The sequence below is a fragment of the Condylostylus longicornis genome, unplaced genomic scaffold (assembly GCF_029603195.1).
Source record: "Condylostylus longicornis isolate FDR11 unplaced genomic scaffold, ASM2960319v2 ptg000005l, whole genome shotgun sequence".
In the NCBI taxonomy this organism is placed as follows: domain Eukaryota; kingdom Metazoa; phylum Arthropoda; class Insecta; order Diptera; family Dolichopodidae; genus Condylostylus; species Condylostylus longicornis.
In genome coordinates, this window is record NW_026577974.1 from 2,718,520 (window position 1) to 2,745,593 (window position 27,074).

The 27,074-nt window shown below is 27.0% G+C and overlaps 1 protein-coding gene across 1 annotated transcript; it reads left to right on the top strand.

The window, feature by feature from the left end:
• The first annotated feature begins 1,724 nt into the window (after positions 1-1,724).
• Positions 1,725-26,036, top strand: LOC129615645 (ankyrin repeat domain-containing protein 29). Its single transcript, XM_055530963.1, has 6 exons — positions 1,725-2,272; positions 18,865-18,975; positions 24,718-24,915; positions 25,030-25,128; positions 25,190-25,483; positions 25,596-26,036. The coding sequence occupies exons 1-6, from the start codon at positions 2,261-2,263 to the stop codon at positions 25,791-25,793; spliced, it is 912 nt and encodes a 303-aa protein (XP_055386938.1). The 5' UTR covers positions 1,725-2,260; the 3' UTR covers positions 25,794-26,036.
• The last annotated feature ends 1,038 nt before the right edge of the window (positions 26,037-27,074 follow it).

Genomic DNA, 27,074 nt, shown 5'->3' on the forward strand with positions numbered 1-27,074 from the left:
TTGTAAATTTTATATTTCAATATTTAAACAATTTAAGTTTACTTATATTAAATAACTTTACTCATATGAAATTAACACATAAGTATATTTATTTAGATACATATGTAAAAATAGTTAAAAATATAATAAGAATTAATGTATTAAAATAAATAAGCTGCTTAAATATTTGCTTTTGGTATATGTCTACACAATAAAACATATTGATATAAAAAATTCTAATAATAATTTAAAATTGTAAGATTGTAGGGGATTGTGTGATGTGCCCTTTATGGAGAAGTACTAGGTTTTAAATTTAATGTAGAACCAAGAGACATTATAATACATACTTATATGAATTTCATTTTTGTGTGCAGAACAACTTTCATAAAATTTTCAAAAATGTTTATGAAGGTTTAAATTCATAAATACATGTATTTATGAATTTTTGCAAATTTGTATTGTAGGGGAGCTCAACATTAATGAATTTTTATATTATACGGATAATCTAAATATAAAGATATATATACTCGTACATCCTACTCTTATTATATTGGGTGAATAATATAAAAATTTACAATGAATTGCAATAATTTGCATTGTTCATTTTAAAATTTATAAATAAAAATTTATTTAATTTCCTGTAAATTGAAAATTAAAATATTTTTTTTTTAAATACAAGGAATAATTGAAAATTTTGTTTCTCCTCATAACTTATGTTATATTGTATGCTGACCTTATATTCAATAGGTTTTACATGTATACGCACTTTGACTTCTGTTTTGACCTATTTTGTACAGATGTATTGATTATGAAATAACTTTAAATTTTTAATTATTAAAATAAAACATCAATTTGTTATTTTTCCTCAGTGTTGTAGTTTTACATTATTCTTCTTCTTGTTGAATTATTCCGCTTGTTCTAGAATAAATGAAAGCAATTAATAAATTAAAAATTTTAACAATTAAAATATATTTAATATGCTTCATTATAATATGTTTAATTAAATTTGATTTTCATAATACCAAATTAATTTTTCTATTATGAAATGCAAAATTTCCACAAAACAATTATAGGAATTCCGAGACTACAAATGGCGTGAGACACTACTAATAGATTATTTTTGATATTTTTGGATTTAAAGCAGAAATTAGGAGATTTCGTGCTAGGTTTTTTAATCCAAAAGCTCGAAATTATCAATCCTTAAGATCAGAATTTTTGTTTTTACGAAATATTTCTTAAATTAACATTATTAACATAAGAAATTCATATAACAATATAATAATTTTTCTTTTATATTTTCAGATATTCCGACATGATAGCACAATTGTATTTAAAATTCGACAAATTTACAATAGACATTGCAATATAAATTTATAATTATTGTAGCAGAAATCTAAAAAATAATAGTGAGAGCAAAATAATAATAGCAATATTATATCAATTTGTGATTGGTGCAAAAACATTCTCAAAATAAATAAAAATAAATTTATTTGAATTTTACAAAAAGTTATTAAATATTTTTATTGAAAATTAACAGTTCTTAATTTTAAATTACGAATAATTACAAGTGAATAAAAAATAGTGAATAAGTAATTTGCAATATAAAATACAGAATAGCTCATATTTCCCATAAAATCAGTGATTTAAAATTATTTAACTTATTCGAATAAAAAAGAACAAAGTGACAAAAGAAAAGTTCTACAATTCTAAAATAAAATTTTTTTTAAATCGTAGTCAAAAAGTAAAATACTTTTCCAAGACTTGAAATCAACTCGTGACGAAGCGATTATATAATAATTGTGTATACATATATACTTAACATAGTGAAATATTTATATATAATTTTGTTTTGTTATTATTATTGTATTTAAAGTTAATATTATTGTTTGTTTTGATTAACAGCTGATCGCCATCGTATATTTTATTTAGTATATTGTTGTTGTTACCAGTGTTTTGTTATTCTGATGCTGCCGCCGGTTTCTTAAAAGTTTTTTTTTCATTTTTGTTGTCTTTTATATTTTCTTTGAATATTCTTATACATTAATCTTTATAACCTGTTGAATAGGTGTGCACAACTAACTATACATGCATAATACTATATAGTATAACATTATAATATATGCATTTTATTAGTATATAACAATATAACGGGAATAAAACAAAAGAAAATATCAAAATAATAAAAAAAAAAGATTTTTACTGAATTATAAAAGAAAATAAATAAAAAGAAGAGAAAGAGAAGTGAGAAAAAAAGTGAATTGGAAAACTTAAAACTGTTAAAATGTCACTTAAGGTAAGTGTTTTTGTTTTTTTTTTCTTTTATTTTAAATTATCTGCATTAATAATAATCATTTTTTTCATTGAGTTTCGTTACTTAGTTTTAGGTTCCTTTCTTTCCCTTTACAAAATTAAATGGTTTTGTTTTTTTCTTTTAATGGGTACCTAATTAATTTTTTTTTAATTTTTGTGCTCTCTATCATAAATAAAAAGTCTTTAGAAATTTTTCTAAGCAGTTCTATTCCGTTATTCTCTGATCAAATAAAAATTTAATTATTGCCAATTCTGTGGGTTGGTAAACCAAAACTGTATAATTTTATTTAGTTATTTTGTTTTTAATTTTCGAACCTTTCATATTTATATTCTTGCATTATTGGTTATACTTCACATTATTAATTATGTGAATAAAAGTGTGAAAAGATGTAGCTTACATTGTCATATAAACGTAAAATTTAAAGTTTGAATTTTTTATTGAGTTGATTTCGGCTGTTTTCCCTAATGATAAACAAATTTATTTTTTTTAGTAATAATGAAATCAAATGTGTTATGTTTATGCACAAAAAAATGTTTTCCATTTTGATGCCTAAAAGTATGCAATTTTCAAATTTATGTTATAACACACATATTTTAGTTCTCACGTACCATTTTCAACTGTCACTAGTCACTTATCTGACTCACTGTTCTGATAAAATTTTTAAAATTTATTTAATGCGAAACTTGAAATTTAATTGTAGTTTTAAATTTTTTCGTGAATAGTACAATAGACTAATAAATTATAAGTAAAACCAAAAATAAAATTTTAATAAGTTTAAAAATTACATTTTTCTTATGTAGCTGATTATCCTTTGTATTATTGAATTTTATGGTTTGAAAACGAATTTAGCATAATATTTGGCTAATAACTACAATACATTTGGCATAATACCTAAATATTCCTAATTCAGTATGTGAATGCATTGGTGTGTGTTTATAGATGTCAAAGTAAAAGGAAATTTTTGTGAAAGTCTTTGGTATATTGTTTCTTTTTTTTTTGCCAAATAATAAAATTGATCAATTTATTTGTATACCCATGAATATTGTCATCCGACATAAAATTAATGATTAAATACATCATTTTTCAATATTCAAATATAAATAAAATACCTATAAATAAAATCCAAAATACGTTAAAGAAATCAATTAAGAATAAAAATATTTTTATATTTATTACTATTTTCGTCTTCTAATTGACAAAATGGGTAGAATGTGTAGCCAGGCTATGTTAGGTAGAATTTATATAGCAGCTTTCTAACATGTACATATATGTATGAGTATTTTAATGTCTTTCGTTTTTGAATTCTTCTCAAATTTCACTCTACTGTAAATTGGACAAAAAATTGATTGGACTCAACTCGACTTAATTGATAACGGAATTTTTAAATAATATGTTTAATGTGAGAACGCAATAAAATTTTAAAAATGTGTGAATTGTAAAAGAGAATATTTTAATAAACTTACGATATTAAAATAACTTACGATATTAAAACCGTATGCACAAATTTATATTTTATTAAGAATTTAATTTTATATGGTGAAGATAATAAACTTTTGATATTATTTAAAAAAGTCAAACTTAAACTTGACTTCTATTTTAACTGGAGTTTTCGACAGCTTCTTTATGGGCGCAAATGATCTTAGAGAAGAAGAGGAATTCTATTTTAGAAACTCGTAGAGAGCGTTTGTGATGGATATTTATTAAGTGATTCAAATTATTTTAGTAGGCGATAATATGTTACAAAAGGTTTGCTAACGGGTGTATTGTGGGCGCTTCGTTATGCCGCCTATCCTTTTGCTTATTAGCAAAAATAACTAACTAACTAAATATTTTGTTGACGGAGACTAAATTTCCATTGAATTAAAGAATTAAAATTAAAGAAAAATATTTTATTTCTTTTATAATTTTGCCAAAGTTCTTGAATTTGGCTTTATTATTTTTTTTTTTGCTTGAGCTTATTTGTAACATTGATTAGAAAAGGTCGCATTAAATGGATTTTTTTTTTCTTTCTTATTTATTTGGAAATTTATTCTATCAATAAAATAACACAAATATATATATGTATATATATTTATATTATTTTATAAATATATATGTAAATAAATTTTGCTATATATAGTGAAGCTAATAAATTACGTATTAAAAAAAATACATATTTACCACAAATTCTTCTTCGAAATATACATATGTAGATTCTCTGAAATAATATTTTCTTCGGCTTTACATAAAGGAATGGGGTTTTTAATTACGAAAAACTTGTAATTTTTTGTAATTAGAATGTTTAAAAGAACAAAATCACTCCTTCCACATGTTCATAAAATATTTCGACTGTGTGTGAGATTATCTTTAAAGTGCTAAAATTAACAAACAAAAATCGATTACCAACATGATTTTTCTTTTACTTGATTTGATTTCTTAACTATGAATTCACTGACCATCTATTTACAATATAGATTCTATTCATGTGAACTAATATTATTCACAGAGGATTTTCAACAGCAAAATTAGGTAGTTATACCTAAACAGTTAATCTCTGTGTAAAACATGAACTTGCGTTTATTTTATCGCAATGTTGGCAATATAATCGAAATATATATGCATGTTCTTATATATGTACATATATGTATGGTCGTACTGTTTTATTCTCCAATTCCCTTTATAAAATTATCTACATATGTAATGCGAATTGAGTGAGTGGTGCTAATCTGCTACAAAAAGTAATGGTAAAAAATCTACGACTTTTTGATTTAAAAGATATTTTTTTTTTCATTTTCTCTATTACATACGAGTACATATGCATATATGATTCAAATGTACAAATGTTTAAGTCATCGTGGCCTTCTAATTTTTTTTTATTTTGATTTTATTTTTCTATATCAAAAGTTTATGGTAGAATAAATTGTGTATACATATGTACAATATATTACGAAAGAAAAAGCGAAAGTTTAAGACTGTAGCAATAATCTAATAAAAAGAGGGAGACAAAATGTATCTAACAAAACGGTGTGATTTTATGTTGCATGCCGTGGGAATTGGTCGTTTGAAAGTGTCATTGATTGTTAAAGCATATATTGTGATTTGTTTGTTAATTTGATCAAGGGCATTTTTTTTTTTTTCATTTGTTGTTTACTCTACAGTTCAAAATAAGTTTTGAAAAGTTTGTGCATAAAAGTTATCAGGAAAAACTTTTAAAATATGATAGATTTAGATTGTTACGTGTTCGTACCTGATTTATTGTCCTTGATATAAAGGACACTGAGTGTTTAGTGTTCGTTTTCAATATGTCTGTGTACACGACAAATTTTGAATCAATGATGAACATACAATATTTCAATATTTCAAAAATTCTTATGCTAATGCATATGCTTAATTACAATCGAAAAACATTTAATGATAAAGTGGCGCTTATACCATTCATATTGTTTCTCTGCATCAGTTTTGTAATTGCTTAGTAATACTTTATTACTATGCATGTTGACAGTCATTTAAATCCACATTTTATCTTCTAAATTTTATGAATAACAGCGGTTTAGATGTGTGCTCTTCTATACCTAAAAAGAAAAGTAAAAGTTGTTCAATGAACGTTAAAAATGATTATAAAAACAAAATAACAGAAAAACGCCAGACAAAATTCAAAAAAAAAAAGGCAAAATAATTTTCCTAAGTTTTTCAGTCATGAAAATAGCTCTTCCAAAGTTACAATTTTTTACCGTCATGATTATGAGATTTTTTGTTTTAAAAACCTTTATTATTATCCAATTTTATTGTCACAACATAACTATTATATTTTACACGAAATTTTCTTTATATTTTTGTATAGTTTCGTAGTTTAAATAATTGACAGGTTATTAAAGAGATTTAAGGTTTTTATTATAAGTACATGTATAAAATGAAAATAAAAGTATGTAGTTTTAATATTTATGTGAGAAAACAGTAGTTTTTTCTGTTATACAAAATTTAAGGAGAAATAAGAAAAACGATAAATCACTTTTAGAGTGCAATATTTAATTTTATATTCATGGATCAATAAATTTGATGCATGAATCGGAAATTCAAAATAGTACTCATTATAAGTACCTACATAAAGAAAATTTCATTTTTTTAAAGATATATTTTTTGTTGATTTTTAAAGAATTATGAAATTTAAAGAAATTTACTAAATAGTTTAACGGGGTTGCATATCAAAAAGTTTTCTTATTTTTTTTCCTTTGTTCATTCCCGGTGTGAAAATAGGACTTCAACTAATTCTCTGAATTTCACTGTATTTTGGGTCATATTTTATTTCTTACCAGCATTTTTCATTTAATTCGCCCTCCTTAAGGGTTGTTCGTTACGGGCTCTAGTCACCTTCCTTTTTCTCAGAGGGCTCTAACCTAATCCTGCCTGGCTATCGTATTATTCAGTTTTCTTAACATGTGTCCCAGCTATCTTCATTTTTTTGCTTTTGCAACTACGTTAATAAGCTTCTAGTCCGTAATCGATTATAGTTCATTGTTTGTTATTGTTCTAGGCCAGAATATCCTACATATTATTCTTAAATATCTGCTGATACACAGGCAAGCATTACACAGGCGTTGAATATTCTGATCTTGGTGGCCTTTGCCAAGTGGACAACTTCCATACAGGATATATCCGGCTATTCTTGCTCTGGTGTTGATCTTGAGACCGACTCTTGCAGTTTCCCTATCTAGGATATTTATTTTGGTCTGTATGTTCACATATGTATGAGCTTAGAGACAGATATCGTCTGTATGCACAAGATCCTGTAGTCTGTTGGTCGACCTCCATTTGATACCTCTCGGCGTCCTGTTAACCATTTATTTCCAAATCCATTTTCTTAAACATACATCCATCCACCGAATTTATAACTTTTCATTTAAATTATAATTATAAAGGGTTTAAATGTTCCATTTGATTGCTTCATATGTAAATGCAGATCATATTTAAGTAAAATGATTGAAAAACTACTGGATTGAAAAACTATTTGAGTTGTAAAACAAAGAAATTATTTTAAAAGTAAAATTTCAATTCTAAATTATTTGCTGGAAGAGGAAATAAAATTGGAATAATTTCATTGTGAAAAGATTTTAATTTAGTAAGGAAGACATTAATTAATTTAATTGCAATATGAAATTAAAAAAAATTAATAATTATTTTCATGTTCTTTTATAATTTTTTTAAAATAATTAAAATAAAATTTTTCACTTTACCTTCTTTTTTTTTGCAATGTTTACCTAATTTTTTTTCATTGAATTAAATTCAAAAGAACATAAAAAGTTCTTTTTATTTTGCATGTGTTGATTTTCAAATGTTTGCGTTGCAGAATGAAAGGCTCTTTCATATTTTTTATTTCCTATTCATAAACAAAATATAACTGTATAGAATTTATCTCATTAATTATTTTGTGTATCAAATGAAAATATAGAAATAAATTTGTTATAGACTAGATGTGACGTTCTGAATGAAAATTTTTTAATGTTGATCATGAATACGTAAAGAGAATGCCTGTTACCTTATTTCATTAGGTTATATTATACTGGTTTCTTGCACATTCCAACAAAATTTTCAAATATCATCACTTTCCATGTCTACTTTAAGATATCTATGATGTTTTGAATAACGTCATATTCTTTATCTTATCCGACGCCATGACTTTCTCCTGGCACTTCTATATGTGATCGATCAAACGATATACTTAGTCTTTCCAGGCGCTTTTTACAAAAACTTCTGTTGCATCTTTTTCAGTTAATTAGATGCGACTGGATTTCTCAAAACTATTCGATCAAGATCATAAGCTTCCTTTCTCCCCTTTTCCGTCAATACATCTACCAATTTGTTTGGTTCTCTCCTTCGAGACAGAAAACCTTTAGAACCCATATATTCCCGCGTCTAGCATAATGTTACCCAACTGGAACTGGAAAAAAAATTGATGTCAACTTTATATAGTACATCTTATATCGGACAGTACAATTCATTTTTATTCTAATTAAAAATCTCTTTTGCTACTCTGAAGGTAAACGTACTCACACACGTACATATCCATATATGAGAATTATGGAAATAAATAAGAGCGGAAAATGCTTGTCTGTAAGTTTTCACATTTTGTAAAATATTGAAAAGTTTTTTGAACTCTTTTGAACAAACATTCAGTTTTACATTTTGTATTTATTTTACATTTTTCTGTATGTCACTATTACAATTTTGACATGTGTACTACCAATGAATGAAAAAAATTTTCTTTTAAATTATTCTTATACCATACAAAATTGTTTTTAAAATACCAGCCATACTTATAATTTCAATTTTATATTTTTATGTTTATTATTATATTTCCAATTAAGTGTCTACCTTTTCTAATTTTAGTTTTCGTAATAGAAATTATAAAATGCATGTAAGTATATTGTACATATATATTTAGACTGTTTAAGTGTTAGCTGTGTGCGGTGCGGTGGAGTTCTTTAGCCATTCCATATTTTACAACCACTTACAATCGTTTTGTAATTATTTTAAAATTTTCTGTTTCCTCTTTATTGATGTAATATAGAAAATTTTTAATTTTAATGGCAATCTGAATTTATTTTTAAAAATAATCCAATAAATTTAATGTGTTCTTCATTTTCTTGTTTTGTTTATAGTTACACGGATTTTGGTTTGTCGAAACTATTACAGGGCGCTACAAATAAATCTGACCTCGTTTTCTTTTAATGTTGAAATAAAGTACAATAATATTTTCATTCTTTTTTTTAAGAAATACAAAAATAATTCTAGGTCGGCGGTCTTCATTGTCAATTTTGATATATTAAGACAATTTTCATTTTGTGATTTCAATATTGTTGAATTTGTGTGGCATATTTAATTGATTTGAATAGTAAAATCGAATTAAAGTGAATGATCGATGCATATTAATTGATAAAAATTTTATTACTTATACGTGTGTTGAATAGAGTTAGTACTGAGGTGTATATAAGAATTTCACTAATTGATGACATAGATTTTGTTTTAAATTTCACTTTTCTTTGTAAATATCATTAAAATTCAAGAGACGGTTCGAAAAATAAATGTAGATGAATTATAAAGTATTTTGGACAAATTTTTTATTATAATTTCATATAAAATTTGTTACATATATAATATAAATATTTAATTTGCTTACTAGTTAATTGAATATTACTTATTAAATGAAAGTATCGGGTTCTAATGGTTTCTTTTTTAATATCCGAAGCTACATCGTGATCTTCTGCGGTCGCTTTTTTTAAGAATCGCCATAGCAGGTGGTTTTTATATTATACTATACTGATTCATAATTAATATTCGATATTAGTGAATACGAAGTTTACTGATCTTTTTTTCACTCAGCAATATGGGATACAACGTTCCCTTCTTTCTTTTGCGTAAAATTATTTTTCAAGGGTAAAATACGTGGAAATCGAGAGTAAAATTGTCCCTATAAGAAACGGTAATGGCATGGAAATGAATAAAAAATTAAATTAAGTCTTACATAGAACTGCGGCACTTATAAGGTTAGAAAAAATCCAAGTTATTAAGTATTAAAAATTACATAACTCAAAGTAATTTTTTGTTCGTTTGTGTTAATTCTTAAAAAAAATTCTTAATTTAAGACAATAATAGAAGTGTCTGAAAAATCGAAAACAAGTCAAATTAAAGTATGTACATAATTACAAAAATTTGACCTATTTTTTGTTTATCACCAAATATTTCCATTTTGCGTGATATTTTTAATTTAGCAGTGAATATTCAATAAACTTTTCAGTCAAGTTAATAAATTTTATGTTTTTTCTTTAATTGCACAATGATAGCTGTGGCAGTGTTGTAAATTTGTATTTTAAAAATAAAAAAATTAAATTTTTTTGTGTAAAAAAATTTTGCTATTTAATTCACATGAATATTATGATTTTTCTTTTAATTTTTGGCGCTATTTTATCAATTATAAAATTTTAGTTTGTTTTTATTTAAATGTTCGTTTTGGCGTATCGTGCATTAGTGATAGAAAAAACATTGGGTGTAGTTAATTAAGTAACAAAAACAAAAAGTCTAGACTTTATCAATGTAATTCAATTCTTTTTCAACTACTTGAAAATTGGAGTACTTAGTTAAGGACGTCCCACATTTTTTTTCCATATGCCAAATTTAACTTGAAAACCTAAAGAAAGCAGTCAGATTTTCAGATGGGGTCGAAATTCTTTGGACGGCTTTGAACAAACTAAAGTATTTCGATATAACCTTTAGGGACAGGGAACTTTGGCCCTCCTTACGCAAAAAAATGGGGAATATTATATTGACGACGGCGGATTTGTTATCTGCCAAGCCTTATAAGATTCATCAGTAGATTAAATCTCGAATAAATTGTAAACAAGGTATACCTCGTACTTAGAGGGCAGAATCGCATACTCTTATAGGCACATACTTGTTACCACGATTATTTGCAACCAATAATCTCTAGAGTATATTTCAAAATTTTGTTCTAGGTACACGGTGATGCTTTTACTATTATTATATTTGTTTATTACAGAAAACCTTTCATTAAACTTAATATATTTATGGCTTCCTTTTAATGTATCTATATAACTAATTGAATATAAATTTATTAGTTGTCATATTTTTGTTTTTGCAGTTAGATATGCCCTCAATAGATTTTGTTTATTATTTACGAAATTTCTATATAAGTACCCAGTATTTCTACATTGTATTATAATGAAATATTGCATTTAAAAAATGGGAACTGATTATGCGCTTTATCAAATTTACTTTTTTATTTAGTGTTATATAATCTTTTTAAGAACTAGTTTATGAAAAATCCCAATACGTATAGATGATGATTTGCTAAAAAACTCATAATTCAAAGTGCATAATCATTCCAAAAACTTTTATACGATGCTCATAAAAAAACTTTTTTTTTTCTTTTCTGTTCTTTGTTTATTTATTTTTATTTTTGTTGAATTCAATAAAAATGTAATCGGATTTTTGACCTAAAAAAAAAAGAAGAGATTCAAATATTTTGTTCCCATTTATACCATGTTCGCCAAAAAAGATAAAAAAATTTAATAAGTATGCAATTTTTATTTTTGGATTTTAACTTCCACATAAAATTGAAAATTGCATTTAATATTGTTACTAAAGCTTAAAACACTCCTAAATTTTTTTTGTGTTTTGTCTTTGTTTGGTAAAATTTTTTAATATTTAATATTTTACAAGTTTTATAACCTCGCTATTTTTGTAAAATTCATTTTATTTTAACAGAACTAAAATGCTTTAATGGCAAGTGTAAGCACACCAAACACCATACAAACATTTTTTATATACTCGTATAATATTATTTATGTATATGGCAAATTACACACACTTGTGCATATTTATATTGTAATATTTGGGTATTTATGTTATGTGAATCCCTCATCATTGTGATTCATTTTATATTTTGTTATTTTCAATTCTTTTAAGATAAAAGATTTTAAGTACTTTTGAAAACTTCTAAATAGCAGTGCTTTAGAATTTAATTTCGACACTACGTTAATGATTAATTTTGAAGATGAACAATATGACGATACCATAATAAAAAATGCGCTATAATTAGATATTTTCGGAATTTTTTTTTTGGAATTCACCTTATTTCCCTTAAAATGAGAAATTCCACCAGAGAAAGCCTCGATTACAATGCACCGGCATATTCTAAAATTATTATCTCATAATTATTATCGCAACTCTCACGATTTTTATCCAATGGAATGTCTATATTTAAAAACTTTTAAGCCGATTAGCGTTTTGCTGTGATTCAATTTTCTATTCACCAATAGATTAAATGTATTGTTTTAGAAATTATATGTAATGCAAAATTTTTATTAAAATGGTGATGTTGATATTTAAACAATTATACAAAAAGCAGATAGACATCAAGCATGAAGACAAGTATGTGAAAATGTATGCAAAAGCAATATGTTTCTCTCTACTCTTCAATGAAACATAAAGAAACAATAAGCATGTATAATTACAACCTCTTATGGTATGCAATGCGTTTCTCAGAAATTTCTTTTTATGATCTTCCTCTTTTATTACTTATACATATTATTAAAAATAGTTTTATTTCTATTTTATTTTTCTATTTGTACAGGGTGTTATAATTTTGTATTGGTCACTTTTGAATACCCGCTTAGAAAATCCGTTAGAATTCTCACTTGATTTCTGGACATCACCACGATTCTCTGTAACGTGTCTAGTCACAATAGAAACTCCCTGGCTTGCCGCAATCCCTAACGATTTCTTCACCGCTCTACGATTTCTTCCATTTGAATTCTTTCCATACCAGCTCCCATCGAAATAATACACCAATCGGTGTACCATAAAATGGTGTATAATTCCATCGGGTTTTCCTGTAATTTGGCTTTTCAACTATATTATTCCAGGACAGGCGAAAGAATGAAATGTTCCTCAAAAACTCCTCACGTACCTTGAGCTAATCACATCCAGTTCTTCTGCACTCCCTCAATCCAACCTATGGGTATTACCACCCTAAAAGTATTACCCACCGTCAGATGCAATAATACAAGTCCCAGTATGGCCTCCATTCCCGTAGTCGAACAAGTGCCTTTGACTATCTTGATGCGAAGCGAATCTGCAGCCTCTCTAGACACCTTCTCATTGAGGGTAGATCTATCTCTCCAGTAATAGCTCCATAAGTTAGGAGTGACACCACCATCATTCTGTACAACCATCTCATTACAAACGGAGAGCAGTTCCAAGCCCTTCTTGAAATGACGCTGCACACTATAAGCACTGAAATAGAGGTAAATAAATATTAAGTATCACATAGAGCTATTTATTCTTCGCTTCCGTTTCAATCTGTTCTCCACACACTTAATGTTATGCTCCATATTGGTAAGCTATTTATATTAAAGAAAAAAAAAATAGGATGAAATACTTAAGTAAATTAAAATTTTCTAAACCTTTCATTTAATACCGTTTCTTTAAAAAATTAATTAAATTGAATCATGATTCTTATTAAGTCTCATACCCGTATAGTGTTTAGATGACACGGTAAAATTGTTAAACTTTGATTAAATAAGAAGCTATTTTGAAGATAAGATTTTATCAGACAGAAATACGATATTTTTTTGGTATGTATAATACAAATTTATGAGATATGAACAAATTAGACATCATGTTCATTTTATCATTACTAAAATATCTATAAAAGACGTGTGCAACCTGCCTTTGTAGGATTGTGGGCCAGATGCGAAAACAGAAAGATTGTATGAGCTGGATTATTTAGCAATATTTACTAACGATTGTCTTTGGTAGAGAGTGGTGCGACTTTCATATTTAGAATTTCATGATTTTTGAATTATTTGTAGCAACACTTTCAAATACATTATAAAATTATTTTGTAAGAAAGAGGAGTCAAAAGGCATATTAAACACTTCATTTTGAATGAATTGATTTGGTTACACATTTCATCATCAAAATTACTGGAAATTCACTGGAAATTATCTTAGGACTAGTCGACTAAATTTAATGTTGTTTTGGAAAAAAATTTTCTTGGGCACTTTAAAAAAAACTACTCACTATACTCAGATTGATTGTTGTACATTCCTGATCTATGATATATGATACATATAAGTATATATACATCACACGTATATATATTAAGTAAAGTTAAACATATAAAAAAAATTTTGAAAAGATATAAAGATGTTATTGTTAATGAAGAAGACATCGAATGATTAGAATGATGATGATAGTCATGATTCCACAATAATAAAGAGTATAGATTATGATGATGAAGAAAAAGATGACGATTGTTTAACGTTACTGTAATATAATAACATTGTTACAATCTTGTCTATGGTATCGTCATTTTACATAATAAATAATTAAATCGCGAAATATTGTAAGTGTAATTCTCTTATTAATTTTACGTTATAGTAACGCTTGCTTTCATTCATTAATTGAAATATTGAACAATAAAAATAGTATTGTGTTTCTACAATTATGGCATTAAGTGTATGTATATATACATACATGTCACGTTTTAAGATATGTGCTTGTATTGCTGAAAAAGAAAATGAATTATAAATATAAGTGCTGCATATACTTATACATATTATGTAGCCGAGTTTTGTTTCAAAGTCAAATTTTATTATACTCATACATTCCTTTAAAATGTTATGTAATTGAAACATGAATATTCATTATTCATGCATAATTGAAGTTCATTGTATAACGAAAAGTGAAATAAATAAGAAAAAAAAAGCTTAAGATCTCTTGAATTTCTTCTGTGGGAGTTGATTATGCTATGATATTGAACATATCTCATTGATATGAAACAGATTTGTATGACCACAATCACGTTAAAATATTTTGAAAAAGAACAATCGAAAACAAGATGTTGTTACAAGAAAATGTAGCTAAAAAATGTTCAAATTAGAAAACTTTTTTAGTTATCGCAATACCGATATCTATAAATCGAAATATCGATAACTGCTGGAAATACCATATTGCTCAATTTAACTCAACATTCATAACAATCGCAAGGCCTGCCTATTGCTCCATTTCATTTGGCTTCACATGGAGTGCCCCATCATCTATTCTACTCTTTACAAAAATTTATATCCTACATACGGCAGTCTTAACGGGGTGTTAAGTCACATATTATGTACCATCCGTTCCTATATACATGCACATCTATATACTTGTACATAGGCAATCTGTGAGCAAAATTACAAAAATTCTTATAGACAAAATATTTTTGAAATTATAATTCTGAGAATATTATGATTGAATTAATTAAAGTTTGAAATGAAAGCAAAAAAATTTTTAATTTTAATTTTCATACTCGTAATTACATCAAGAATAAACCATAAGAATACCGCAAAAATAAATGAACTTTTAACTTATTTGTGGGAGCTTTTCGTTTTCATAAAAGATAGAAGATAAAATTAATTTAAATGTTGAACCAAATTATTTTAACTTTCATTAATATTATACATAACTTATATATATACTTAATTATTTCTTTAATATCGTCATAGATTATAAAGATTAAAATTAGAGATATTTGATTTTTTGTATTAAGTATGGTTGTATAGTTAATGAGAAGAAGTTCTCTTTGATTGAGGGTGTCACATTTCCAGATTTAATTTAAATTTGGTAAGCAATTCATTATAGTGATTGTTTAAAAAATGCGTCAGTCAAAAGTTTTGTAATTTTTAAAATGTTAATTAAGTACACAAGAGCTTATCTCTTTAATCTGCTTGTTAGATTTTGTTTTAATATTAAGAGAAAGAAAATTAAAAATCTCATTTTTTATTTGTAAAAGTAGCCTGTAATTTTAATATTTTTTTGGTTTTAGTGATTCAACAAAGACGTTTTAATAATGATTTTTGTAAACAAAATGAATTTCGCTAATGAGAAAGGTCCCAAAAGAGTATACAATTCTTCTTTATTTTGCTTTAGAAAAATAATATATTTTCCGATCACCGTAAGGTGTAATAAGTAGCCTTTCAAACTGACTCCTTGCTTCAGTAGAAATAATATAATTTTTATACTTTTATTGACGGTTGACGCATTCCATCGAACAATCGATTGATTTAAAGGAACGTAGACTAATTTAACAGTAATAAATTGCCATAATATACTCGTTTTAATAAACCTTAACTCAGAATAGAATTGGAGAAATTCTCATTTTTCATTTACTGTAGGAAGACCTAAGTATGTATTTTCAAGAAAGAAAAATTTTGTTTACGGATTATAGAATTGAAACATGTTCCAGGCAGGCAATCAAAATACATGTTTTAAAGAAGGACTACCCCCCTGGTTTTTTATCAGCAAGTATTAATTTTACTTAAAACAACAAGTATGAATTTTGCTTTTCAAATTATTCATTGAAATCAAATATACTTATGTGAAGAAAAACCAAATCAACCAATTATTAGAGAATAATTTGTAATATTATTACACCATAGCAATTTTAGTTATTGGTTTTAATTGGTTACCGCAAAAATTTTGAAATTATGATACCATCAGTAAGACTACTACTACATTGACCGCAGATTCATTTAAAAGAAGATTAAGATTACAAGATAAATACAGATGTTTCGTTTAATAGGCACATTGCGTGATAGATAATTTTCGTTATTGTTGTTCGTTTTCTTTTTTTGAAAAATATAATCATTGTTTGATGATGGCGAATTTCATTTTTAGGATCACGCCAATACTGAGAGATTTTTTATACTGCGTGAATGTAAATATTTTTTATAAAAAAAAAATTAAAAAATATTAAAGGTACAATAAAAGTAAAACGAAATGGCGAAATTTACCACCTACTCGGTAAACTCATTTTATATAGCATTCAAAAAGAAAATTGAAAATATTTATTAAAGTAGACAATAGGTAAATAATCTTGATTTATGGGAAGTGAAAAAAAATTAATTTGACCCATAACTAGATAGGCTAACTAGAATATTGAGTTGTTTAGTAAAATATTTCCGCCTGCAATAAAATATTTTCAACATAATGTGCTTTTAATAAAAATTTAGCAGATCAAACTAATGAATATACTTGAGTCGACCTGAAGAGACTAGAGGACGAACCGATATATAAACAACAAAATCAGAAATAATTAATTTTTAATTAAAAGTATGACAATTTTTTGTTAATTGTGTGTTAAAATTCGGTATAATAGCTTCAAACTTCCTTGACCGCGTGTCTTTTAAGTTTGGCAGGGGAATTAATAGATCGACGGAGTGTTTGAATGTTCCTTCCAGTACTGACTATAGCAGATAATTACACTATAGAACCAACCACTATAGGATGAATTGCACAATGAACTTGAATGCGAATTTATTTGAGTTACGGATCGGTAAGCTCGTTTTCAGGGATGGCCTGCCTCGCGATTGTGTTTTACTTGACGATGACTAGATACTTGGGATTTCGATACTAGATACTTTGGCAATATGTTATCTTAAAATGCGATTGATGACTGATGACCGCATTCTGTCTTGGAGGGGCGGATGATGGTGTGACATTATTATTATTGAAGTCGTATATAAGTTCAATTGTTCGACCTTCCATTCTACAAGATACAATAACAAGAATTATATTATTAAATTTATATTTCCAATTAAAATTATAAAAGAATTAAATAAATTTCAATTTCAATTCAATGAGAGAGTAAAAAAGTTTTATTTTGGATAAAAAATTCCATTGTAAAATAATTTTAATTTTGTAATGAATTTATAAATATTCAATAATTATGCATACACATATTCATACATACATACATATAATTATGTATGTTATACAAGTATTATTGAATTAGCAATTAAAATTCATTTTGCATGTTACGTGATTAATTTTATTACAAAATTATATTCGAACTTAAATATTTCGTTCTTACGTATTTTTGAAAACGTACAATACTTATGTACGTATAATGTAATTTCTTTAAAACTATAGATATATGTATGTAAAATTTATAGGAATGTGCTTTCCATATTTCATTAATTGAAATCTAATTAGCTTTTAAAAAACTTATTTTTGTTGTAATATTTTGTGGTTTAGAAATTTGCATTATTTTTTTGATTTTTGTGGTTTTTTTGAAATATTTGTATTTATATTACTATTTTATACACCTGTATATTATATTGATGCAATAAAAAAATACATATGTATGTACGTATACCTATAATGTGCAATTATTAAAAATAACGACATAACGAATGTGAGTCGTAGTAGTTTTTATGATATATGTACATACTAAGTGTACATTTGATTTAAATTGTTTGCATAAATACCTTTTTTTAAAAATACATACATAAAATACATACATATGTATATACACATATTTCATTCCAAAAATTCCAATCTTGTGTGTTTTACTAACAAAACGTTATATACACATAATTATGTAACAATTGAATGTTATCAAATTACTGAGGTGTAAGATTATTAAATTACCAAAGTAAATAATTGAAAAATATTCTGTAAGTACTACGAGTAACTAACGGGCAGATTGCATTTTGAATTGTTATTAAATTAATAATTTTACAAAATGTCAATATGATATGTGATAATAGGGACATCAGTTTTGTAAAACAAAAAAAAAAGAGTTGATTCGATCAGACCATAGGCCATTTTGCATATGTTTTCTGAATGTATACGTAAATACGTCATAAAGAGTACATTACAAATAGGCGTCAAATACAAAATACCGACAAAATTTTTTGCTTACTGTTTATATAGGTTTACATGTTCTGATTTTCCGAAAAGTTATTCTATAGTTTGATCTGTTGTTTAAAGTGGTAGTGCGATTTTACTCTTATTAAAAAATTATTTCAACTTGAGTTATTATGTTAAATCATTCTGGTAGACATTGGCAACTCTTCTTCTTCATATAAGATAAATTTGATTTCAGAGTGCAGATTATTGTTAATTGTGGCAATTAAATGCTTTCAATACCTTAAATTCAGTAACTTTTCATACAAAAATTTCCAAGTCATAATAACTTTAATTTTTATTAAGCATTAAATTAATTCTTATTTATTTTTTTTTTGTTTTTTTAGAAAGAAACACCATCAGATATACTTTTACATTTGGCAGCATTACGAGGTGATGAGATCACATTAAGAAGAGTATTAGAAAGTGGAAAAGTACATGTGGATTGTAAAGATGAAGTAAGTAGGAAAATTTTTCAATTTCCTTAAATTTGAAAAAAAAAATAAAATAAATTTTTGAAATCGATTTTTAAACCACAATAAAAATTTTATTTAAGTAGTAACTCAATAAACTTTCAAAAATTACAATGAAAGTTAATTAGATTTAAAACATTATTAACGTGCAGGTATTATATAACCTGCACTTTGTTTTACTTAATATATTAAAAGAAAATTTAATGGACTTTTTATGCCGGAACTTAAAACAAAACTTTAATCTAAAATATATATATGTATGTAATTATATTTTTTAGATATATTTTTAATTATACTAGTGGAAGAGGTACATACAAAAAAAAAAAACGAAAAAAATTGCAATTTTACTTTCCTTGTAAGTTTTTTTTTTTTGGATTTTTAAACTTTTTTAATCTTTCTCTTTTCTATTGTTGATATAAAAGGTAATTAAAATTGAGAAAAATCCAATTAAGAAGTGAATTCAAAGTAAATAATATTATAGAAATTGATTTAAGAAATAAAATAACATCTTATGAGGACTAGCTATTAAGTTATTTGAAAATCATGTTAAAAATGTATTTTGTATGGTTGCAAAATATTTGCAAATGGATAAATTGTAGAGAAATGTAAGAATGCTGACACCCTAAAATGTTTATAGAAGGTTGCAATACTCTATAACTTATACTCGTGTAAGATTGTACTTGTTTATTGAAGAAAGCATTCCTTCCAGCTCAGTCAAAGTTAAATATTTCTAAACCTTTATAAATCTACTAATCCAGTCTCACATAGTACATATTGCAATTAAAATATTACAGAAATTACTGTTATTTAAATGCTTTTTCTTTTATAGACATCTTTAATGAGCCGAAGGTCACTAATTAATTATATAAAAAATATTATTTTAATGTAGCGATAGTCAAGTATTTTAGTGTACAATAATATTGTACATAATTTGTTACAAATGAAGGTTAATATTATTATTAATACGTTTATTTTTACTTCATTATGAGTAATTTAAAATAAACAGATATATATAAACATACACACAGATCGTTTTCCTAAGCGTGACATAAAGTTATTTGTAGGCCATACACATTTTTTAAGTCAAATTATCTTAACAAGTGCTGTAATCAACAGCAGAAATATTAAACAACTCAATGTACGAGTCAGCTATTCTTATACTAGTGAGTCTTCATAGCATATACACTATATAATTTACAATATACTTAATGTTTTATCTACTTTGTATGTACAATGAAAAATTACAGAAAACCGGTCATATTGGTACTTTATTAAATCTAATCATGGATGATCAGCTATAACCGTTAATGTGAAATAAAGGATTATTGCTAAGTGTTTATACTAAAAAATTAATCTTATTATTTATATTATGTATGTATATATATTTATAATGATATATACTTATAATATATATATTTATAATGATGTTTGATTACATGTTATACTGTCGTAATTCTGATTTAAAACACGCTATAAATAATTTTTTATATTAAATACTAAAAAAGTTTCTCACCGAAAGATTCTGGAAATTTTCTGGATGAGATAGTTGAGGACCTGGAGCTAAAACTCTTTAGTCTGAAAGAGTCATCTTAGGAGAGAGTTGCTCTGATGGCAGGCGAAGATCCCCTTCTCAGCACTCAAAGCGATGAGAGCAAGGACACCAGGGTGGCCCAGGTTAACCTCCAACCAGAGCCCGGTGTTCACGAAACAACATCTGGGCATAGCTATGGTGCAAGAACCCTGAATTAATTATGCTTTACTTTCAGAGTACATGACAAGGGATCTCAAACTTGTCAAGGCCTGCATTAACACTGGAAGCAAGATAATGTAGGTGGTGCTGGCATTGGCACACTTTGCGGAGGACGGGATATTTGCCCCACCAGCGGTGGACAAAAAACATTGGGGAGTACTGCAACAAAAAGAAGTGGCCACTCATTAACGGATGTGACGTAAACGCACATCACGAGGCATGGGACAGCAGTGATACCAATAATAGAGATGAGTAGTTGCTAGAATATATAATTAAAGAAAATCTAAAGATATTAAATGTAAGGAATTCCCCAACTTTTATTACAAGTGTTAAAGAGGAGGGACTTGATCTCACGTTGAAAACACTTATATTTTTTCGTTGAATAATTGGAAAGGTACTTGGCTACACGGCAGGAAAATATCGGAAGAGGTCTCTATGTCGGACCATAGGATCACTCGATTTAGTTTGGGGCGGCTCTCCAATGGAAGAGAAGCCCTCCTTCAGGAACACTACGAAAACTAATTGCGAGAAATAAAGGGAGGACCTGAGCGCCGTAATGAACAGATCTGTGGAAGAGGTTGGAAGGGCCATGGGCGAGGCATTTGAGTCGAACTGTTCCTTTAGCAGGCCAGGGAGACCAAGCGACGTGCCATAGTGAACCCCAAAGGTAGAGAACCTGAGGCGCAAGGTTACCGGGATTTTCAATAAAACCAAGCGGAAAGGGAACAAGGAGATCCGCAAGGTCAAGTGCAAAAATTTCAGATCTTTCTGCGAAGTCACAGCGGGAACACCGGCTGCTGCTAGGTTACATAGAGTGTTGACAAAGGACAACGGGTGATCCCAGTATCTCTGAGTGGGCCGGATAGTAGTTACACGGAGAGCAGAGCAAAGGGCTCTTCTTCTCTTGAAGACGTAATGCAGCGCGAAGGGGTCTTACCCTTCTTAATAAAAACATTCAGGAGCAGCTTGGTTCTCGGGTATATCCCCGGATCCTGGCGGTTGGCAAAGGTGGTCTTTATTCCTAAGGCGGGAAGGAGAGACATGGTTCCCAAGTCATTCAGGCCAATTAGCCTCAAGTCTTTCTTACTCAAGGAGATGGAAAAGGCGATTGATGATCATATCAAGGCCAACGGTGTTGGTGCGGAAGCCGCTAAGCGGCGGTAGGAATGCGTATCAGGCGGGTAAATCGCTAGGACACTAGAACAAAAAGAGATGGCGCTCTGTCCGTTTCTTGACATTGAGGGGACTTTCGATAATACCTCAGATAAGGTGATAGGGGGAGCCTTAGAGAACAGGGACGTGGATACAACAACATCGCTTTGAATGCTCACAAGGGCTGCAGAAAGTGTTGTCGGGCGGGGCACGGTGTGCATCTGCACGGCTAGGGGGTGTCCGCAGTGTGGAATCCTTTCTCTACTGATATGGAGCCTGGTGGTGAATGGCCTACTTTTGGAGCTTTGCCGCCGGGATATAGATGTCCAAGCATACGCTGGTGATATTATTATCATAGCTAGTGGAAAGTTTGAGAAGACTCTTTGCGACATAATACAAAGAGGTGTGCAGGTGAGACAGGCTTGGTGTGGAACTGTGGAGCTCAAACTTAACCCTAACAAGAAGACCTTTCACTAGGAGAAGAAAACTGGAACGTCTGAAAAAGTGGTAAGGGAAAAGGCTACCCGTTAAAATTAATTTTAACTCTAAGAGCCCGCATGACCGGCTTCGAGCGAAAGCATAACCTCGTATTTCATTCATATTAGAAAGTCTTTACTCAATTATTATTAACTCGTATCTACATACATAGACAGCATATAAAAAAAATATAGTAGTTTTTAATTTAAATCAAGAGACGATAATCGATAATAAAAAAAAATAAGTTTTTTTTTAATTTAATTTTTTCTTTTTTTTTTTATTAAATTTACAATAACTAGCTTATTAAAAGAAATGAATGATAATTGAAATTGAATAAAAAAAGAGAGCAAAAATTTACAAATTATAACAAAGAAAAATAAAAACTTTACTCAAAACTCAAAGTAATAATCGACTCACTTTTAATAAATTACAATACTCACATATAAGCCGAACGGTGAACGTGTTGTAATTGAACTGTGTGCAGACCACAAATTTATAAAATATTTGATAAAAATCTTATATAGAAAATATTTCTAACCTTGTTATAGATTTTTATCGTTATTTTTCATATAACTGGTTTATGAAGAAAAAGAGAAAAATATGGTGTTTTTCTTCCAATAGGCAAGCTGCACAGAGTTATGATGCAATTTGTAGGCATTTTTATTATTATGATTTTTCTTCACTTACCATTTTGGAAAAATAATAATTTTTATTTCAAAATATTTATATACTTTCATGTTCTTCAGCTCACAAATGTGTTCATGCATGCATGCATGCATGTATAAATAAAAATTGCTCAATCGTCTATGTTGATAGAAAATCGATTTTAAATAAAAATATAACTTCTATATTATATAAAAGTTTTTCTCTTTAATTCTTGTTTTTTTTCTTCGTTTAATCGAAAACATGATTTTATTTCCTGCTGTTATACAAAGTTTCATAGCACTCATTATTATGTATACAAGATATATCAAAATGCCTGTACAAATGTATGTATATATATGCGAGTGTGTTAAATATAATTCAATCTGTAATTAACCCTTTCTGTATGGTGATGTAAATTTTGTATTATAAAAGAATATATTAAAAAAAAACTCCACATGCCTACTGCCAATAAAAGTTCGAACTACTATTTTTTCAACTAATTTTAACACCAATGTGTGTAAATACTTGTTCGGTTCATATTACATAAAATCAAATTTTAAAACGCTTGTGACATAAAATCTGACTTTTGGTTTATATAAATGAAATTTAGTAGAATATAGAAAATTTAGTTTTATAAAACGAAATATAACACTCGCAATGAAATGGTCCTTTACAAAACATCAGTCTATTCTCTATACTATATAAAGCAGTAGTTGAAATTTCTAACGTATACTTACTTCCCATATAGAACAGAGATTCATAAATTAGGCTTGCTTGCTTCGAGAATGTTTGGAACTGTTACTGTATAACAGTTAATTAAGTAGTAACTCTAACTAAAAATATTTTGTGCTGCTTGTAAGGGTTAAAAAAGTGTATACTGTATTTGTATATACATACAATTATGGCAATAATTAAATAACATTTTTATTTTTTTTTTTATTTTGCAATTTAAGATAATAATCATAGTTTTATTTGAGATCTCAATTATATATTAGATTTTATTTAATATAGACTTTAAGATTAAATAAGAGATAAATATGTATATATTTTCCTTATACCCAGTTGTTTAATACTCTCCTTAATGGGATATTGTCACATTGTGCACATGTATACATATGTCTTCATTAAGTGAATATGTGCAGAAGGAAGGATATGTTACATGTGGTTAAACAAATGAATCTGGAGCACATATTTGGATAGTCGATGGTATAGGTAATAACTTTTGTACCATAAAGGGAAGACACATGTTTCTTTGTTGAATAAGTGGAAATTCATATAAGGTTTTCGGTATTTTTAAATTGAAATTTAATAACATGTTGTTAGTTTTTATGAATATATATAAATATAAAATTCTTTAAACGTGCTTTTACCATGTTTGTAATTAGTAAATTGTCTTTTTACAATAAGCGGATGTTAAAAAATAAAAATACTCAAGAAATTGATTTAAATTGAAGGGTTGGTGTTGGAAAATTTAATTTATTAGTTTAGATTTAAAACGTTGTATAAAACATGTAGAGATGCAAGGCTATTCAACTTATTAAACCCAATAGGAAACATTCTAATAATTTTACAATTAGAAAACGTAATAGATTATTAATGCCTGCGTTCATACTTAAATTTCTTTATAAAAAATGTGTTTTTCACTAAAAGTTTCACCTTTTTAAATTTTCACTAAAAGTTTCACCTTATTTTCTTAAATACAGGATGGTACCACCCCTTTAATATTAGCTTCAGCGAGTGGGCATAGTCCATGTGTTTTAGAGTTATTAGAACAAGGTGCTGATCCAAATGCTAAGCGTTGTACAGGAACATCACCTTTATTTTTTGCAGCTCAAGGCGGTTATTTAGATGTAGCAAAAATTTTAATAAAAGCGGGTGCAAATGTAGACAGTCCTTCTGTGGTAAGTTTTGCACATTATGCGTACATCTTGAAAATTTGTATGCTCTTAATATTTTACAATTCAGATTGTGTTTTGCCCAATTACAAATAAAAAATTTTTTTTCTAATTTAATAGGACGGTGGTACACCATTATTTGTTGCTTGCCAAGGTGGCCATGTTGGCATAGTAAAAGAATTAATTGAATGTGGAGCAAATGTAAATAGCTGTATGAAGGTAATAAATGAAACTGAAGTTATACAATTTTAATATAATTACATAATCGACAATTATTTAGGATCGCGCCACACCGGTTTTTGTTGCATCACAAAATGGTCATCGTACAATATTACTTTTATTATTGGCAGCTGGAGCAATGGTCGATTCAAAACGTAATGACGGTGCAACACCATTATGGATCTCATCACAAATGGGTCATGATCACATTGTTAAAATACTATTACAACATGGTGCTAGTGTTGATGCTGTAAGATGTGATGGTGCGACACCTTTATTTAAAGCCGCCCATAAAGGCTATTCAGCTGTTGTAGGTGAATTATTAAAACATAGACCAAATTTAGGATTATTACCTGTAAGTATGTATATGCAACATATTCAATATGTGTATAATATAAATATATAGTATAAATCCTGTACATGTATATAGGCAGTTTCAATGAACATTTTATTCTTTGCTTTTTTAGAATGGTGAAACAGCATTACATGCAGCAGCTATGTTTGGACATTTATCGGTTGTGAAACAATTATGTGCCGCTGGTTCTGATATTTTATTAAAAAATCATGATGGTTTAACAGCGATACAAGTAGCAAAAGCACAAAAATATATGACCGTTGTGGATTATTTACAAGATCGTTTAAGACTAATGTTAAATCATAAATAAAATAATAATAAATATTATATATACATATATATACAAATATATATATGCATATGTATATATATATATATATATATATATATTAATAAAGAAGGATTACAAAAATTTACCAAAATTAAATTAAAAAAAAAAAACAAGATGAATAATTAAATTAATGATATTCTTTATTATTATTATATAATATAGTTATGTAGTTAGATTTTCAAAATTTCACATTTAAATACGATAAAATAATAATAATACCAGGTAAGACTGAAATATAATCTTACCTTGCAATTTTTATGTAGAAAAAATCAATAATATTTTTAAAACAAATTTAAAGTTAAATTTAAATTATGCCATTAAAATTTCACAAAAACATTTTAATATGAATTAAATGCAATTAACTGTTATACACATTATATATAATTATGCTTAAGTTTAAAGTTAAACATATATTTATAATTATATTTTAAATATTAGTATAGAAACATTATAATTTGCGTATAAATATGTATAATAATAATGTTATACAGTACTACCCGTTATTTAATTACTAATTAAATACTGTTATTACATATGTATAATGCATAATATGTTATACTATGCATAATGTAGAGTAATCATACTATGCTTCATATTATCATATTATTATTATTATGCATAAAAGTATACTGACAAATATATATTATGGTTTTAATAAAATGTACAAGTTAATGGCTCATGTAATGTCTTTATATGTAACAGCTCAGGTTAGATATAAAGACATTAGCTCAGGAGTCAGAACGGATAAACGCATATCCTAAAAATATTCTCCAACAGAGATCGAAATATTTAATAAAATTTGTTACGATATTTTAACACAATTCAACACTATGTTCATAAATATGTTCATTCATTTTTTGTACATGTACATATTATGTATAATAAAGAATCTCTTTTTCATTGCATAGATATTACATAACGATTTTTATATGTATGTATATAATTAATTTAAATTTTGCATAGATTATTTATAATTATGTAGTATGTGTAATTTATAAAATTTCATAAATTTATAGGTTGTTTAGCACAAAATTAAATAATATTTTTAAATTACTATATTGACAGATCCAAACCAAATGTTGCTTTACTCATAGAAACTGGCTGGTAATTTTATGATCTTAGTATTTTATATGGTATGATTTTATGATCATAGTATTTTAATATTATAATGCAAATTTTTTGACCTATCGAACTTAAATTCCATTTTAATACGAACGTTAATATAATTTATATATTATAATATACATATGTACTTACATA